The sequence below is a fragment of the Vulpes vulpes genome, chromosome 12 (genome assembly GCF_048418805.1).
Source record: "Vulpes vulpes isolate BD-2025 chromosome 12, VulVul3, whole genome shotgun sequence".
Lineage (NCBI taxonomy): Eukaryota > Metazoa > Chordata > Mammalia > Carnivora > Canidae > Vulpes > Vulpes vulpes.
In genome coordinates this window covers 142,859,574-142,878,146 of record NC_132791.1, presented here as the reverse complement: position 1 = coordinate 142,878,146, position 18,573 = coordinate 142,859,574, and the positions used below count along the sequence as shown (strand labels likewise).

The 18,573-nt window shown below is 47.8% G+C and overlaps 1 protein-coding gene across 1 annotated transcript; it reads right to left on the bottom strand.

The window, feature by feature from the left end:
* Window positions 1–354: 354 nt before the first annotated feature.
* On the bottom strand, window positions 355–18,454 carry ATPAF2 (ATP synthase mitochondrial F1 complex assembly factor 2). The gene is made up of 8 exons (XM_026005621.2): window positions 18,108–18,454; window positions 9,484–9,528; window positions 9,080–9,225; window positions 7,570–7,667; window positions 6,148–6,228; window positions 3,090–3,202; window positions 2,444–2,559; window positions 355–746 (listed from the first exon to the last, which is right to left on the bottom strand). Exons 1-8 carry the CDS (start codon window positions 18,238–18,240, stop codon window positions 609–611), a joined length of 870 nt encoding a protein of 289 aa, XP_025861406.1. The 5' UTR covers window positions 18,241–18,454; the 3' UTR covers window positions 355–608.
* Window positions 18,455–18,573: the final 119 nt, after the last annotated feature.

Below are 18,573 nucleotides of genomic sequence, written 5' to 3'. Positions count from 1 at the left end.
AGGCGGCCTTGCCCTGCCTGCCTGGGCTTTTAACCCACAAACAATACATGCTTTCTATCTTCAAGAGTAAATTATTTCTTCTAAAATACTAGAACAAATAGAAATAACTGGCTTAGAACAAAAAGGACTCACTTTCAGAAGAAGACTGTTTGATTAAAAAACCAGGGAGAAAAAAAAGTCTTTAGGCTGAGGGCCACAGAGTTGTCTGTTGATATGATTTCCCCAACTGTGTGAGGTTCCCGGCTCCAGGCAGCAGGGAGCAGACCATGCCATGGGAGGTAAGCCGTCTGGCCCTGGTGAAGCCCAGACGTAGCAAGAGGAATGGAGGTATGAGTGAAAACAGGGCTCCACGCGTTTCCAGGGCAGAGAATATTTTTAATAAAATATTTTTAATAAAATCAGCTTGAGAGAATATCACTCATATGCTTGGCCCGCTTGCTCACTCACTGCCAGCTGGGGCAGGGGCGCCTGGGTTGGACTCGAGCTGACTTCGACAGGCATTCTGGGTCGCAGGGGCATTTCAGAGTGCCACCGAGCTGGCCCTCTCACCCCCACAGTCTGGGGGGGCGTGCAGTGGCCATGTAGCCTCCATCCCGCTGGGCCAGGCCTCACTGCTGCAGGAGCTTGTGCTTTACCGTGGTGCTCTCAGAGCAGAGGTGGACGAAGAGGGTGCCGGCGGCCGTGCGTGCCCGCAGCTCCTGCAGCTCATAGTCATGGGCCCACTCGATGTTGCCCCACTTCTGGATCTGAGGGGAGGACAAGACATGCTGGGTAGCTGCCAAGTGCCTGGCTGCCTACCTGCCAGAGCCACATTCTGTCCCCGTAGCCAGGCTGAGGGGACTGGGCTCCAATCTTGCCAAAACACGAGACCCACACAGGCGAGGCAGCAGGTGAGAATCTTCGGGTGGACAGAGCGGCTGATGGGGCACAGATGGCTTGGGAGGGGGCCAGTTGAGGCCCAGGGGCACCCAAACTGCTGGGTGGGCCCAGCCCCCAAACCACACATGCATCTCCCCAGAGGGGGCACAACCTGCATGTCGTCTTCCTCCCATAAAGAGGCTGTTGTGAGGCCACCTGCAAAATGTCATCCTCTACAAGCTGCCTCCCCAGGCTGGGCTGCACATGCCCCTCGTGTGGGTGGGATAAATAAATCAACCGAGGCCACATGGCTGCTTTAGTTCTGACTACCCGGGGGGCTGCAGTATTAAAGCAAGCTGTGCTGGGCATGCAGGAGCAGGCTCGTGGACTCTCTCCAGAGCTCCAGCGACTGGAGGGACGAGCCCCAGACTCACAAGGCGGCTGTCCAGATGGCAGTGTGACTCCAACCAGAACCTGCTGGCTCCTCCCCGCCTGAGGCCCAGCTGCCCCAGCCCATCCGGGCACACACCACACAAGCTACTGGCCTTTCTGGGCAGTCCCATCTCAATGTGGACAACTGTGATCTGCCAACTGAGAAGCACTTTATATTTTCAGAGGACAGGTAAGTCCCTGCTTTGTGGTGGGTCAAACCTGAAGGTCAGAGAGTTATGGCCTGGCTCAGGGCCCGGGGTCAAACGTGGAGCCCCGCCTGGAGAGGTTTCCTGGCTCTCCGCCTCCCTGGCCCTCGTACCCCCATAAATCACCCTCTGCCTGTTTCATCATTTCTAGCTAGTCTCTTTTGTGGTAGAGAAACAGTTTTTTCCCCTGGCATTTTTCTGAGCAGATGACTAGACGGACTCGGGAAATAATGTCATTACAAAACGGTTTTCATCATGCTAGGAGCCGACGTGTAATAGCAATTAACCTTCTGAGGGTGGAGAAGAAACAGAAAAAAGACTGCGGAGAATGCCATAATTCTCAGAGCTAAAAAATGCAAATGACAGTATAGCAAAACCGTATTAATTTTAAACCCACTAAATGGAAACTTCTGTACAGACAGCAGCCACCCATGCTCTCCATTGGCCAGATGACCTGCAGTGTGAGTCAGGGTGCCAAGGCTTAGCTCAGCCTCCTTGTGGAGGGAATGAAAGTGTGCACACGGCTCCGTGTCAGTGGGGCCGCTGTGCAGGTGTGCCAAGCAGATGATCCTGATCTGCCTACACACCTCGATCTAGAGCCGCCCAGCCCTGGCTCCAAACCCTGCTCCAGCATTTTCCAGGGGTGTGACCTGTGCCTCACGTTCCCCCTGTGTAAAATGAGGGTAACGACAGCCCCCACCTGGCCAGTTGTTCAGAAGAGAGGAGGCGAGGAGGGGAGAGCTGAGCATGCTGGAACGCCATGGCAGATGTGCTACTGTTTTGCTCTAGATTACAGTTTCCTCACAATACTTTCATCGGCCCTTAATTTTGGTTTCTGGATGTACATGAAAGTCACAAGAGGCCAAATCTACATAAAAGCATTTTAGAGGGGCTAGCTACCTCACCCCATTCCACCCCCTGCCCTTGGGCTGCTGGCTACACCTCACCTGGTATTCCTCCTCCAGGCGGGACAGTAGCACAGCCTGCTCCACCGTCAGGTGCAGGTCCATCAGTCCCAAGGTCAGGACCATGGACTTGAGCTGCGTCACTACAAACTCAATCCCTGCCGGGACACAAGCCAAATGAGGATCCAGGGCCCCCCCACTCCAAAACAGGGCAGTTGCCAGATCTACTCTCGGTGAGTTCCTGCAGCCCCAGAGAGGTACAAGTGCCAGGTGGCGGACAATGGTCACAGGGGACATGCGCTTTCTGGCTGGCACTGGATCCATTCCCCATTCTTCTCAAAGAGCACTCGGATTTCCACCGGGGGTGTGATCCCTCTTCTGCACCTGCCCAGGGTGAGCACATGACCTGAACAGGGCCGGTCAGAGGACTCCACCCCTTGGTCCAGTGACTGGTTCCCAGATGGGCATGTGACTTGAGCCAGGCCAATGAGCCTTGAAGTCAAGACACCTGGAGAAGAGATAGCCAACTTCCTCCTGGGAGGGTGACAGCCTGCTATCCTCCTTGGACTGAGTAGAAGGGTTAGCTAGCATCAGAGCCACCCCCTAGAGTGCTCCTGTGACACTCTGGGCTTCCAGGGCCCATGCCCATCAGGCCACCTTCCGGGCCCACACAACACAGCATACATACCTTGTAGGGCCCACATGTTATAAGATGCCAGGTGACTGATGAGCACTTCTCGAGTCCTGGCTGGGATGCTGGGCCCCATTATGCTGGTAGAAGAGCCGATCTCCACATCATATCTGAAAGGAAAAGGCTTCAGCATGTCCCTATCGTGCCATGTGGCCCAGCTTTTGCCTGGAAGCAAAGTCCTCAACTGTTGAGCATGCATATGCTCCGTGAAGGCTAGTCTTAGCCTTCTGGGAGCAGCTGCTGTGGTCAGTGGCCTCCTGACCCTCCAGAGCTCTGCACTCACCACCCTATGTAGATGCCTGAAATTCTGACTCATTTGCCTAGAATCTCTTTCAGAAGCATGGGATACTTGTTTTTTATATCTTTTAAGAATTTTTTTCATATTTGAGACCACAAAAGATTTCTTTAAAAGGTTATTTTCCTGGGGCACCTGAGTGGCTCAGTCAGTTAAGCATCAGACTTGATTTCAACTCAGGTCATGATCTCAGGATGGTGAGATCAAGCCCCGTGTCAGGCTCCTCACTGGGCGTGCAGGTTGCTTAAGATTCTTTCTCTCTCCTTCTGTCTCTCCCTCTCCCTCTCTAAAAAATTTAAAAATAAATTAAAAAACAAAACCTATACTCCTTGAGGTGCCTGGGTGGCTCAGTTGGTTACACATCTGACTGGATTTCAGCTCAGGTCAAGATGTCAGGGTTGTGAGACTGAGCCCTGCATCGGGCTCTGCACAGGGCATGGAGCATGCTTAAGAGTCTCTCTCTCTCTCATTGGTGAGGATTTGGAGAAAGGGAAACCCTCTTATACTGCTAGAGGGAATGCAAGCTAGTATAGCCACTCTGGAAAACAGTATGGAAGTTCCTCAAAAAGCTGAAAATAGAGCTCCCCTATGACCCAGCAATTACACTACTAGGTATTTACCCCAAAGATACAAATATAGTGATCCCAAGGGACACCTGCATCCTAATGTTTATAGCAGCAATGTCCACAATAGCCATACTATGGAAAGAGCCCAGATATCCAACAACAGATGAATGGATAAAGAGGATGTGGTGTATATATATACACAATGGAATATACACTCAGCCATCAAAAAATGAAATCTTCCCATTTGCAATGACATGGATGGAACCAGAGGGTATTATGCTAAGTGAAATATGTCAATCAGAGAAAGACAATTATCATATGATCTCACTCATAGTGGAATTTAAGAAACAGGATCATAGGGGAAGGGAGGGAAAAATAAAACAAGACAAAATCAGAGAGGGAGACAAGCCATAAGAGACTCAACCATAGGATACTAACTGAGGGTTGCTGGAGGGGAGGAGGTAGGGGGATGGGGTCACTGGATGACAAGCATTAAAGAAAGGACATGATGTAATGAGCACTGGGTTTTATAAGACTGATGAATGACTGACTTCTACCTCTGAAACTAGCAATTCAATATGTTAATTGAATTTAAATTAAAAAAAGATTCTCCCCTCCTCTGCCCCTTCCCTCTCTTAAAAAATTATATTCTTTACAATAGTATTTTTTTAAAGATTTTATTTATTTATTCATGAAATACACAGAGAGAGAGGTAGAGACATAGGCAGAGGGAGAAGCAGGCTCCCTGCGGGAACCTAGAATCAGGACCTGAGCCAAAGGCAGACGTTCAACCACTGAGCCACCCAGGTGCCCCTACAATAGTATTTTTTTTTTTAATTTTTTTTTTTTTAAGTAATCTCTGCACCCAAGACGGGGCTCGAACCCACAATCCCGAGATCAAGAGTTGCACACCCTATGGACTGAAGCCAGCCAGGCACCCCAAATTTTCCTTACAATAATCTTTGCATGTGTCCTGTACCATTCAATCATTTTTTCAAATATTTATCAAGCCTATACGGTATACAAGCCTTTGTTCTTGGTCTCGGACATAAGCTGGCTTCAGAAGCGATACATTTTCAAGAGCAATAATAACTTATAAAAGACAAGAAAAGCAATTTTTTTTCATTTTCTTTCCTACGTAGCTCATTTTTCCTGTTGTTTTAGAAACACTCTTGCTGAAATTACTCATAGTACAAACAGAACACAGTAAATGGCCAAGTTGTTCTGTAAACTCTTAAGGATGAGAATCCAAGTGCCATGGAAAGTGGACAATTTTGTTCTAGAGCAGAGATCTCCAGGCACCTACACTATTACTACATTTCATTAGACTCTGAAATGATACCACATCTTCACAGCTCTTATACAGTATCGTCATTGTTACATTTTATTTGATCCTTTAGTGCACTGGCTGAGCCTTTTACTCTAAAACCCAAGGATATCTGGCACACTGTGGGCACTCAGGGAAACAAATGTGTACAAATGAGAAGGGCAGGTATCACTTTTGTGAAAAATGCCATGCCAGACTACTCTGTGTAAGCTTACGAAATACTATAGTCAAGGTAGTACCAAGGTAGCAGCCCTTCCAAACTCCCTTGGAATGAAATGAAATTGAATTTATTTTGCCACCACATCAATAGTTTGTTCAATTTTGCACAAAAGAATCTTTTTACAAAGGAAAAATACTGGGTATCATCAATGCCTAAAAGCCTTATGTCTATAGGACAAATGTTACTGGACTTATCCTCACATGTATAAATATCATGTTTGGGATTTAGTTTAATAGTACAACTGTGACAGTGACAGATGATAACTGCCCGGATCTGTGCCTTTACCGTGTGCCAAGTAGGATGACAGGCATCACTTAGTTTATGTTTGACCACAAGCTGAGAAGCAGGGATTATGAGGCCCACTCAGACAAGGGAGCTCAGAGAGTTGAAGGCACTAGCCTCTCAGGTCACACAGTCTCCATCCCTATACTCAGCACTGTATGCAATGATAGCAGGTACTTGGTGCCTGGTGGTTGAGGAGCACTTTTTCCCAAGGTGTCCAGCCCTAGCCTTCAACATCCAGGAGGTACTGAATCCCATGGATGCTCTGAACTCAGAAAGTCAATTAGCTGAGGGCTTCTTTGGTCCAGTGTGACCCCTGACCCCACCAGCCTGCCTGCCCAACACCGGGGGATTGTGCATCTTACCTTTTCTCGGCCCATTCTATGATTGGGTCCCACTCGTTCTTTTGCAGTTCTACTAATGTCGCTGGTTCCTCCACCCTGTAGCTAATTCATTGTAAAAATAACCTTCATTAATAAAAAAGTATAATTTCTTCATTCAGTGACAGACTGAAAAAATATAAAAGGCGAGAGCAGCAAAAAGACTTCTCAACTTCCCCCACCCAGCCCTACAAGTATTTCCCTAGAGCAGTAGATCTCAAAGGGTAGCCACGAGTCCACTGGCAGATCATCCGCCTGGGAACTTGTTAGAAATGCCTGATCCCAGGTCCCACCCCAAACCTATGGAAAGCAGAACCTCTGGGGGTAGAGACCAGCAATCTGTGCTTTAACAAGCCCTCCAGGGGATTCTAATGCAAGCCTGAATTGGTGAACCATCATCTTAAATGTCCCCAGTCGTTTGACAGGTCAAGGCTTGTAGATCAATGCCATTCTAATAACCAATACTGCACCCCTAGATCCATACCCACCTGATCCTAGGATGCTGTGCCAGCTCAGTCACTGCATCCCTCCCTCCCCTGACCCTCCCAAGAGACTGTGCCCCTGGCCACAAATGCCTGTGAGCATCTCATGAGCCCGCATGGCTACAGATACAGCTGCTGGCATGGATGCCTGATACCACCTGATGCCAGACTGTGCTACTTGTTTTGACCAAGACATAGAAATGGGAGTCACCTATGGAGAGTGAGGGCCAAGGCCTCAGTGGATGAGAAGCCAAGTGGGTACCATGGAAAGCCACACTGTGGTGTGAGCAGAAGGAAGAAGGGAGGTCATGGGTGTGCAGGAAAATGGACTACTGAGATGAGTGGGATGTGGGGCAGCTCAGGATTCTAGAGCACCTGGGCCCGCACATGTGCTGCTCAACTACGTCTGCTGTTTTTCGAGCCTTCCTTCAATATCACTGACTATTTAGCTAAAGAACATAGACATGTGGGGAGAATTCAGAAGTGGAAGGAGCCAGCTCCTGACATCAACAAGTAACTATCTCTGTGTGCAAGCTGATGAGTGAGGACAATTATGCCTACGTGAGAATGGACAGAAGTCCAAGATTGGAGGCCCCACTGGGGGTTGCCAATTGACCCCATTGGTCCTGGAGCCTGTAAGAGCTACATATACTACCACCCCACCCCAGCCCTGACCCAGGTACAGTTGTCAGGCTGCAGGAAAGGAGTGCCCAGTGCTCTGACACTGTGGCAGCCTGAGGAGCCTTCTCTCCCAGGGATACACAGGGCAGCTAAGTAGTGATGTCAAGCAGACCGCCTCCCTGCCCTGGGAGATAAAGGAGAAGGGTCTGCCTCTTCTTCCACTGATAACGGTCTGGGCAAATGAGGCAAACAGCCCCAGGGACCCACTCACTGCAAGGGGAATGCCCATCTAAATGTCAATTACCAGATGGTGTCGGTGTCAAGAAACTTCACAGCCGCCCGGATCAGCTGGTCCTTGTTCCTCTGGGTAGGGTTGTCTAAAGATGTGTTGCACAACGTGGTCTGAATCAAGAGGCAAAAAGCCCTGTCACCACCACTGGGCACAGGCAAAAGCACTGCATTCCAGACAAATACTGCCTCCAACCCACAGCAACACCCAGGGAGTGCTGAAGCCAAACCAAAGCCCCTGACCCCAGGCATCTATACCACCTCAGCTGTAGCACATCTACTGAGCGCATGCAACAGCCAGGCTCCGTGCCAAACGCTGTGTGTGACAGCCCATGGGCCCTAGGGATTCTCACAATGCCTCAGTATTAATGAACCGCCCCCAGGTTTCATGCTCTCCACTACCAGGCTCTGCTGTATTTCATTTAATCCTCATGACACCCTTTGGAATAGCTACTATTATTACAACCATTTCAGAGATGTAGAAACTGAGGCTCAGAGAGGTCAGTTACTAGACCTAAGCTACCCTTTGGTTTCCTGATCACCGTACAGAGCAGAATGAGCCAAACCAGAAGAAGGGTGACTTTGCCAGCTGGGTTCCTTAGGTACTATGACAATTAGTTAGTATGTCGTAGTACAATTAGGTATTATGACAAAAGTAGTCATGTCACGCTAATTTCATCAGAAAGCCAAAGGAGCAGGCTAGCCCGGTGGCAAGCTAGGAAGACGCTGAGGACATCCGCCTGGGTCTGTATGTCAAGGCCAAGCACAGGAATGACCAGGACGACAACTCCGTTTCCAGGGTTGACTGAGTGCTAGCTCTATGCCAAGAACCACACCAAAGACTTTCCAGGTATCACATCATCCTATCCTGACCACCGTGCTCACCTCTCGTAGATGGAGACACGGGACTGAGAAGGTGACAGTCTGGAGCCTGCAGAGCCTGGACCCGAAGAGTTTAGCCAGTCCCTTCCCCGGCCTGCTTCAGTGCCTCAGTGAGCCACCTGTATGTGGGATGGGGCACCAGCTTCAAGGGCAGCTGTCTCACCTCACCCACCTGGCCCCGTGGGTTCCTGCACTCAACGAATACTGCATGCCATCTGAACCTCGGGCCAGGGCTGGCTATGGATTAGCAAGAGAGATGTGGCCCTGCCCTTCTGTGCTCACAGGGTGGTAGAAGAGACAGACTATAAGCGTGCAAGCATAAAATGGACAAATACAAATTGCATAAGTGCTGGCAAAACAAATGAACAGGTGTCATAAAAGAAAATAAGAGAGCTAGGCAGACAGGGAAGGTGACACCTATCCTGAGACCAGAGGAGGAACCAGCCATCCAGTATGGCGTTCTGAGCAGGGGAACTACAGGGGGCCAAGCCAGGAGCGGAATGGACAGCATGTTCAAGGAGGCAAGTATGGCAGGAGTCCACCCCCGAGGGCCTTATCTGAATTTGGAAAGGAGTTGCAATTTTTGCCAGGTACCCTAGGAAGCCAGCGGCAGGCATCGGGGTATAGGTTCATGAACTTGTTACCAGGTGCATGGTGTAGAACTTGATGGTGTCCTGCTGGGAGTCCCATTCAGTGGCCACTGCAATGGCCAGGGCCTCGCTGGGGACAGTAAAGAGCTTGGCTTGGGGAGTTTTCAGCTTCCTGTGGTCCAGGTTTATCTCAAAGCCACCTTGAAAGATCAGATGAAAACCTCTCAGGGATTGTTAAGTGGAATCGAGTGACCATTCCTATATTTAGCTACTTGAATGGGTACAGACAAAGACAACTGTGAGTCCCTTCATGGAGGGCTTACAGAAACCCATCCAACAAAAGCACGAAGGGTAATCTCACCGCTGAAACCGGCTAGAGATGAAAAATGTTTCTATCCATTCACAGAATAAAAAAAAAAAAGAAAGAAAAAGAGGCAGTCAAAATTTCAGACACTCACCTTCACCCTGTGTGATGCTGACATTCTGATAAAACCTCTTCCTTTCTGTAAAAGAGATTTTTCAAAAAGGCAGTTTTAAAATAACATCGAGACAGCTCAGGAAGTGACAAGACCAGCTTGTGTCATTACTGCTAATGCTGATTGATTGGCTTGATTTTCATATCACTATTCAAGGTCTGCCCTGCTCTACGTGGCATCAGCAGCAGCTCCTGATTAAAGCTGGGAGGAGGAGGGCATTTGCTCTCCAGGGATGAGGGAGGCCTGGGACACACTGGTCATGCTCCCGTTGGCCCAGGAGCCCAGGCACAGTCTGATCGCAAAGCATCTGGAAGCTGCAGGCCATCTGACACAACAGATTTTTCTAGCATCTTCTGCATTAACTTCTAAGCAGGCTCCCCACCCATACCACCCCCATCAGCACTGCCCCCACGACAGTACAACGTACGCCAGTTCAAAGATAGTGTCTGAATGTGATAAAGCCGGTGTGGACATGCGTGTACACGTGTGTGGCATATAGGAGGTAAGCAGAGATCCCAGAAGCATCTCTCATCCTCTCTATCCAATTAATTACCCTAATTAGCCAGCATGCCTGCGTATTCAGCAGGAACTCCAAACATTTCCTTTAAGGGGAAAATATGTGTCCTGTGATATCTGAAAATACCCTGACTAAAACCTTAAATGAAAATGGAAACAAATTCCCCCTCTTCTACTTGGAGGGCTTAACACTGAGAGTGCCTCATTAAGAATTATGCAGGTCATAATTATAAAGAACAGGTCACATTTTGAAAGCTAAAGATCATAACCCAGTTATAACATTTGTGATGAACACAAAACCTTGACTCATTCACTTGTTGTTCTGTCACATATTCACTGGGTACTAAAAGCCTTCAGAATCCCTGATTGAAAGTTACTTGTTGGAAATAATGATGCAACATGAGGAGGAGGAGGAAGAGGAGATTTATTCATTTTTAATGCTTTAAAAAAAAAGCCCAAAGAACAAAAACCAAGCTTAAGTTAAAATTAATTCAAGCAGACTATGAAAATCAGGAGAACTTTGTGTGTGTGGGGAAGGCTGGTGGAGGGAGGGCGTCTGGTCTCCAAACGTGGTTATTTTTAGGTTTTCCACATCACATCAGTTTTTTTCACCAATCTCATGCTCTGTCATTGATGCTCTCACAAAGAGGACCACAAATTCCATTTCCACAGCTGTGCTTTACTCAACGAAGGCCCAAAGTGCTTTTTGACAAAAAAGTTGCATGTCTACCATGTGCCAGGTACCATTCTAGGTACATGGGATAAAACAGTGAATAAAAATGACAAAAATTGCTGTCTTTATGGAGTCTAAATACTTAAAAAGGTGATAGGATCTGGCCACCAAGATGATGCTGTATTATTATAGTGTGAGTTACTACCTTTATCTGAAATTGTAATAGTGATTCACACATTTGACATCAAAATGGAAACTATGCCACCCTGGTGCTTTTGAATGCCCGTAGTTCACATCTGGAGGCCTCTTGGGTCTGTCTGGAGGCCTTGACTGAGGCACTTAGACAACATCCAGTATGTTCTCCAATGAGTGAACTGGGCAACAGGTCTAAAGCAGGAAGTGGGAAGAGCTCTGAAAGCTGACTCATCATCACTGGGGGAAGGAGAGCATTCTAGCACATAGCTCGAAGCAGCCCTGAGAAATGGGCCCAAGAGACCTGGTCTCAGGACAGAAACTGACAGCACAGGCTGAACCTAAAGATGCCAGAGCAGTGAAGTTTCCCACAAGGAAGGTTTTGTTTTTTTTTTCCTCTGCTTTGCTGGCCAGGCCTTGGTTCCTCTGTCCTGGCCAGGTCCCCCTCTGTGTCTGATTAAGAAGAAAATACTGAGGGGCACCTGGGTGGCTCAGTCAGTTAAGTGTCTACCTTCGGCTGAGGTCATGATCTCGGGGTTCTGGAATCAGGCCCTGTGTTGGGCTTCCAGCTCCCTGCCTCTCCCTTTGCCCCCCCACCTCGTGCACTCTCTCTCTCAAATAAATAGATAAAATCTTTTTAAAAATGAAGAAGAAAGAACTGGAAGAGAGTGGGAAAGATAGAAGGGAAAGGATGGGTCAACCAAAATTGCTCAAAACAGCAGTAAACCATGCAGAAAGAGAGGACAGGCCCAGGCCAAAGGAGCACAAAAGTTACAGGGCCCCAGAAGAGGGCAGGCCCACATGCAGCGTTTTTTAGATAGGTGCTCTCCCAAATGCAACGGGACACATTAAGGGGCAAACTTCAGTCTTGGAGCAAACATCGGTGAGTAATAATCCTGTTCCTGGAAGTGGGTTAAGTCCTGGGAATCAGAATCAAAGCTCGCTTGTGCCCTCGAGGTACTTCCTGTCTGCTGGGAAGGCAAACACTGAACCAGCCAAACAATAAAGTAACTGATGGCCAAAGTATGGGGAATACTGGAAACACACACCAGGAATGACTAATCTCATCATGGGGCAAAGGAAGACCTTCAAGTGGTCAGATTTCATCTGAGACATGGACCGGCAAGAGTCAGCCCATCTGCACTGACGGATTAGTTTTTTGGAGGGGTGTGTGTGTGTAAGGACTTTCTAGCGGAAGAAATAGCTTACGCGAAGGTCCTCAGCCTCATGAGAACATAAGAGTTTGGAGAACTGGAAAAAAAAAAAAAAGAAAAAGAAAGGTCAGAATGACAAGACTGTCTAGAGAGGATGGTTAGAGATGCCCAGAGAGGGTGGTGAGGGCCAGATCTGGGGGAGGGGGCTGGTGAGGTCACAGTATGGAGGCAGAGGGAGCCAAGTTAGGGGTTTACAGGCAAACAAGGGCAGGAAAATTCACTTGGTGGAATCCATGCCCCCCAACAATGTTCTTCACTTGGGCCCTCAAACACCTAGGTTCACAGAAGATAATCATGAGACCAGGAATCTCTGAAGCACCCGTGTTCGAAATGAACACCAGAGTAGCTGACAGCAACAGGACCCTCATCTTTAAGGATGATATTAACAGCCTAGCCTTATAGGGTCACACAGAACTCGGGTCTATTCTGACTACAAACCGCTCCCTTTACAGAACATCTGTTTCCGTGGCCACAAGAAACAGGCTATTTAAGCAGAGAACAACTTAAAAACCCAATCATGTGGTAAATGGTGAATTGGAAATTAATGCCCATCAGGCCCCATTTTCCTATGAGGTCACTTCATAAGAAAAAAGAGACATGATGTTTTCTGTGTCACTTCCCTTACATTCCTCCTCCTGTTTCAGGTGTCACAGACCAGTGAGTGATCTTTCTACCAGCCTCAATTTTCATCTGGCCTTTGCTTTGGAAAGGTTCAAAGCCTTAGAACTACAACTCCCACAGTGCACCAGAACAGAGGAAGTGCCCTCTCAGAGCAGTCTCAACACCTTTATCTTTTTAAACAGTGCCATCTGGCGGACCTTAAGCCTTAAAGCTAAATTTGACTTCAGGCATCTCTCCATCCATAATCCTAGGGCGGCTCCAACCGTTTTCAGGTATCAAAATTCTTCAGACCAACTATTTAAGAACTCTTACAACTCAATGATAAAAAGACAGCCCAATTAAAAACTGGTCAAAGAGGGACGCCTGGGGGCAGCCTGGGTGGCTCAACAGTTTAGCGCCGTCTTCAGTCTGGGGCCTGATCCTGGAGACCTGGGATAGAATCCCATGTTGGGCTCCCAGTGTGGAGCCTGCTTCTCCTTCTGCCTAAGTCTCTGTCTCTCTCTCTCTCTCTGTGTCTCCCATGAATAAATAAAATCTTTTTTTTTTTTTTTTTAAGGGACGCCTGGATGGCTTAGTGGTTGAGCATCTGCCTTTGGCTCAGAGCATGATCCCAGGGTGCCAGGATCAGGTCCCGCATTGGGTTTTCTGCATGGAGCCTGCTTCTCCCTCTGCCTGTGTTGCTGCCTCTGTGTGTGTCTCCCATGAATAAATAAATAAAAACTTTAAAAAATAAATACAAATCAAAACTGGCCAAAGAATCTGAAGAGATTTCTCCAAAGAAAATATACAAAATAAGCACATGAAAAGATTCTGGATGTCATAATCATCAGGGAAACATAAAACAAAACCAGGAGAAACCACTTCACACTCACTAGGATGGCTATAATAATAATAATAATAATAAAAAAACCACAGATAAGTGTTGGCAAGATGTGGATAAGCTGGGACCTCCATACACTAGTGGTGGAAATGTAAACTGCTGCAGCCATCTTGGAAAAGTGTGGTAGTTCTTCAAAAAGTCCGTTACCATGTGACCATCAATTCTACTCTTTGATATATTATCTATGAGAAATGAAAACATATGCCCAAACGAAAAACAACAGAAAACTTATGCCCACATAAAAACTTGTACACAAATGTTTACAGCAGCATTCAGAATAGCCAAAAGAGGGAAAACAACCCAAATGTTCATCAGTGGATGAATGGGTAAGTAAGATGTAATATAGCCATACAATGGAAAATGACTCAGCTATGAAAAACAACAGAATACTGATACATGCTAGAACTCAAATAAACCTTGAAAAGACTAAATGTAAAAAAGCCAGCCAGAAAGGACCACATTCCATTTACAAAATCTCCAAACTAGAGCAATCTACAGAGACAGAAAGTAAAACAGTGGTTGTCGAGATCCCTGGGTGGCGCAGCGGTTTAGCGCCTGCCTTTGGCCCAGGGTGCGATCCTGGAGACCCGGGATTGAATCCCACATCAGGCTCCCGGTGCATGGAGCCTGCTTCTCCCTCTGCCTATGTCTCTGCCTCTCTCTCTCTCTCTGTGTGTGTGACTATCATAAATAAAGAAAAAACAAAACAAAACAGTGGTTGTCTAGGGCCAGAGGGATAGGGAGGGAAGTAGGTGAGAGCTAAAGGGTACAGGGCTTCTTTTGGGGTGACAAAATGTTCTAGAACTGTGGTGATGGTTGTACAATGCTGTAAGTATACTAAAAACTGCTGAATTATACACCTTTTAAGTGAATGAATTATAAGTGAATTGAATCTCAATAAAGCTGTTTAAAAAATTCTTCAGGGCAAATGCATCTGCCATAGCAATTAATGTAAATGAGCTAAATAACTAAATCGTTCTTTCCAAATTGCTCTAGCATCATGAGGAGGGGTTGGTCAACTTCTCCCATAAGGAGCCAGAGTAAATATTTTAGGCTTGGCAGTCATATGGTCTCTGTTGCAACTAGTTAACTCTGTAGTTAAAGTAGCCTTAGATTATATATAAATGAATGAGCATGGCTGTGTTCCCATAAAACTTTATTTACAAAAACAGGTGGCAGGCTGAGCTCTATCTACAGTCTCCCTCAACCTAACACAACCCCCCTATGAAGACAAGCCAAGTAATGCCTCTGAGGTGTTAGAGACTCTGAGAAGCTAAACGACTTGGCCAGGTGACAATCTGTAAACAGAGGAGACAAGACCTCCAGCCTTGACTTCACTGGGTGTTAGTCAGCCAAACATGCAGCCTCTCCAGAACAGCTTCCTCTCTAAACACCTGTTGGATCTCTAACAAATGGTATAGAGCTGGACCACCACATACCCTCAATACAGGTCTCCTTGCTACAAATCTCCAACACCCCAGTTACCCTTTCCCAAACTCCTCCTCTCCGGACAACCTTCAATGGCATGGCCATTCCTAAAGAGCCAAGTTCAATCAGCTTGCCAGAGTCTTCATGGAGAAGGCCCCCACTTGGGTTTAATCTTCCACCATTCCAAAGACTCACAATGGTAATATCTTTGCAGTGCACTTATAGGCCTGGTTTCATGTACCTCCCTCCCACTGGGCTTCCTTCTTTCATTCCTATTCTTTTTCATGTTTGACTACCTACCATGTGCCAGGTACTTCCAAGGGCCTAAACTAGTAATGTCTGCAGTAGAAAGGAAGCAGAGATGATAGATCAGGTGCCACCATAATGAGAAGTGGCATCCACTAATCTAAATGAACCTCCTGCCTGTGCCAATTTAAGTGAACTCCTGTACATGTCCCCTTTGCTCATGTTGTATCTTCTTGGAATGTTGTAAAGGAAACTGTTTTCCTTTACACATTCACACAGACACTCTCCACTCCAAATATGTGGTGGTTTTGCCACCAATCAACCCTGTGACATCAGCTGGGTGTCCTACAATTCAATTAAGTTCTGATAATATCTGCCTGGAGGAGGCATCGAATCCACAAGTGGAGGGCTCAGTCCCACAAGACTACTTTTTCCCACTCCCTTCAGATGGCCAACTGCAGGCCCAGGTCGTTTCCGGTGCTTCTGACCAACGGGCTATGAACCAGAGGTTCCCTGGATCCCTCTTCAGGTTTGATGAATTTGCCAGAGCAGCTCGAAGAACTCAGAAAGAGATTTTACCTAGTAGACTACAAGCTTATTATAAAAGGATACAATTCAGGAACAGCCACATGAAGAAATGCAGGGCAAAGTATAGGGAAAGGGTATGGAGCTTCCCTGCCTCTCTGGGCATGCTACTCTTCCAGCACCTTCATGTGTTCACTAACCCTAAAGCTCTCTGAACCCCCCCAGTTCAGGGATCTTACAGAGGCTTCATTATAATAAGCATGATTGATTAAATCACAGGCCATTAATCCATCTCTCCAGCCCTCCTCCCCTCCCCCGAGGTCAGAAGGTGGGGCTGAAAGTACCCAACCTCTAACCTTGTGGTTGGTTCCCCTAGCAACCAGCCCCCATCCTCAGGGGCTTTCCAAAAGCCACCTCATTAACATAATCTCAGGTGTGGCTGAAAGGGGTTTATGAATAAGACTCTCCTTTCAACTTTCTATCTCTGGAGTTATTTTAAGACAAAAGGCCAAATATTATAACAAAAGCCTCTTCCATAGCTCTTATTGGTTAGTAAATTATGAGGGTTTTAAGAGATGTGTGCCAGGAACTAGACAGGTCACCAAATATAGACAGTTGACCCTTGAACACCATGGGTTGGCACCGCCAAGATCAGCTTATACCTGGATTTTCTAGAGTATAACAAACGTTATTTCCTTTTCTTCTTGATCTCTTACTAAAGATTCTAATTTTCTAAATTACGTTTTCTTTTATCTAGCCAACGTAAGAATACTTATGTGTTAGTCGACTGCTATTGGTAAACCTTCTGGCCCAGCAGTAGGTTATTAGTAATTAAGTTTTGGGGGAGTCAAAAGTTATATGTGAATTTTCAATGGTGGGGAGGTGGGAGTGGTGCCTCTACCCTTATGTTGTTGAAGAGTCAACTGTATATGTCTTCTTATAACAATATCACACATGACCTTCCTTCTTCCTCTTTCTTGGCCCTTTGGCTTGGACCCTGACAGGTGAAACCTCAGCTCCTGCTGCATCTAGCTCTCTCCCCCATGTATAAAAAATTATGAAACTTAACAGAAGGACCTTCAGAGACAACACAGTCCTTCAACTCAGGGAGGAGAATGAGGCCCAAAGAAAGTAGTCACGTACCTAGGACCACGCAGTATCTCAGAGGGTCAGTCAGCATTAGACCATATAGATCTACTTCTGCCACAATGTCAAACTACCTGTAGAATTCTACATTTTCTTTTCTTTTTTCTTTCTTTTTTTTTTTTGAATTCTATATTTTCTAAAGCAAGCAATGTTAAAGCAAGGTCGCTCACACCCTGCTGTCACCTCTGAACTTGTTCTGGCCACCCAACACTCTTCCTCCTCCTCTCAACTGAACCCCAACTCATCTGTCAAGGCTCAGCTGAAATGTCCTTTCATCCAAGACCCTTTCTAGACCCTCGGAACCTCCAGATGGGAGTAGGTGCTTCTTCATGTTCTCACAGATTCTTTGTAATTCCTTTATACAGAATATTGTACGTTATTGTTCAAAGAGACTATTATAACCTATACTCGACAATGATCATTAGGTAGGGACCACACCTGCCTTGAAGACCATCATGCCTCCAGCTCTCAGTACAGAAAAACTGAATGAAAAGCGTGTTGTTACTCTTTACTCATATCAAGAAGCGACTCCCACTCTTACTCTAAAACCTCTCCCCAGAAGCAGTGAACGAGTTACCACCTTCTTGTAGGCCTTATCACTCAGAAGAAGAGAAAGGAGGCACCAGGGTCAACTCCTTAGCAGAAACGGCAGGGATTGTGGTAGGACAGTGGGAGGGAGGGACAGGAAACCCGAAGGGAAACCTGCCAGGAGGTAAACTGAATGCCCCGGTTCCAAGACCCTTCTGTGCCCAGCCGTGGGGACAGAGAAAACAGGCCCACCGTTGCCCTCCACAAACCACCCACTGAGCCTGCTCTGTGACCTTGGTGTAGTCCAGATGGAGAATCCGAATCTCCCTGCCTGAAAACGAGAATGCCACCCGCTTTCCTTACTGGAAAGGAAAACCATAATCTTTAAGAAAGGCTGCACGTGCCAAACGGCAATTACTGTGTCGTGCAGTGACGCGCTGTGTGCCCTCGGGGTGTCGGTCTGCCCTTGCCTGGGCTTCTATTTTCCCTGATCTGTTGCAGGACCCGATCAAAGCGCGTTACCTCACGAGCCTGAGCTGTGCCTCAGTTACCCCGCCCTGCACAGCTGGAATCCCTCAGCCCACCTTTGCCCCACGCGGGCCCTGGGCGAAAGAGAATGTGCCCTCGCCTCCCTCACCTGTTGGGGGCGCGTAGGCCCGGGCAGGGGCCTGGGGGGTTTGCCCCGGCCCCGCCGGGGCAGCGAGGGCACACCGGGGCTGGGTCAGGAGGCGGCACCCGGCGTCTCGCAGCCGGAGGCAGCTCCTCCACATCGCGCCTGAGAGCCTGGGGGGACGAGAGCAGGAAACAGAGCGAAGGGATCCCCAAGCCGCACGCTGGGGTTGTACGGAAACCTCTCACCACCTCCCCAGAGCCCTCAGCCTCCCCCTGGACGCCGCCATCTTCCGCATGACACCAGCGGCGCGCCGTCGCTCCAGAGCGCCTCCTGCGCACACCCCCAGTCAATCAGCATCACAAACGCACCTCGCCCCGCCCCCTCCACGCCGCGCCTCGGAAAGAAGACTACAAGTCCCAGAGGGCTCCTCGCGCGCCCCGCCACGTGTTTTCCCCGCCCGCCAATGGGTGGAAGCGCCGCGTGAGCCTGT

What these genes read in the sequence shown, in the direction of transcription:
- ATPAF2 (XM_026005621.2), bottom strand. Translation starts at nt 18,240, where the DNA reads ATGTGGAGGAGCTGCCTCCGGCTGCGAGACGCCGGGTGCCGCCTCCTG. An exon ending in GGCCTACGCGCCCCCAACAG is followed by an intron (nt 9,529 to 18,107) that starts GTGAGGGAGGCG and finishes TCTCTTTTACAG; the next exon opens with AAAGGAAGAGGTTTTATCAG. An exon ending in CAGCATCACACAGGGTGAAG is followed by an intron (nt 9,226 to 9,483) that starts GTGAGTGTCTGA and finishes TGATCTTTCAAG; the next exon opens with GTGGCTTTGAGATAAACCTG.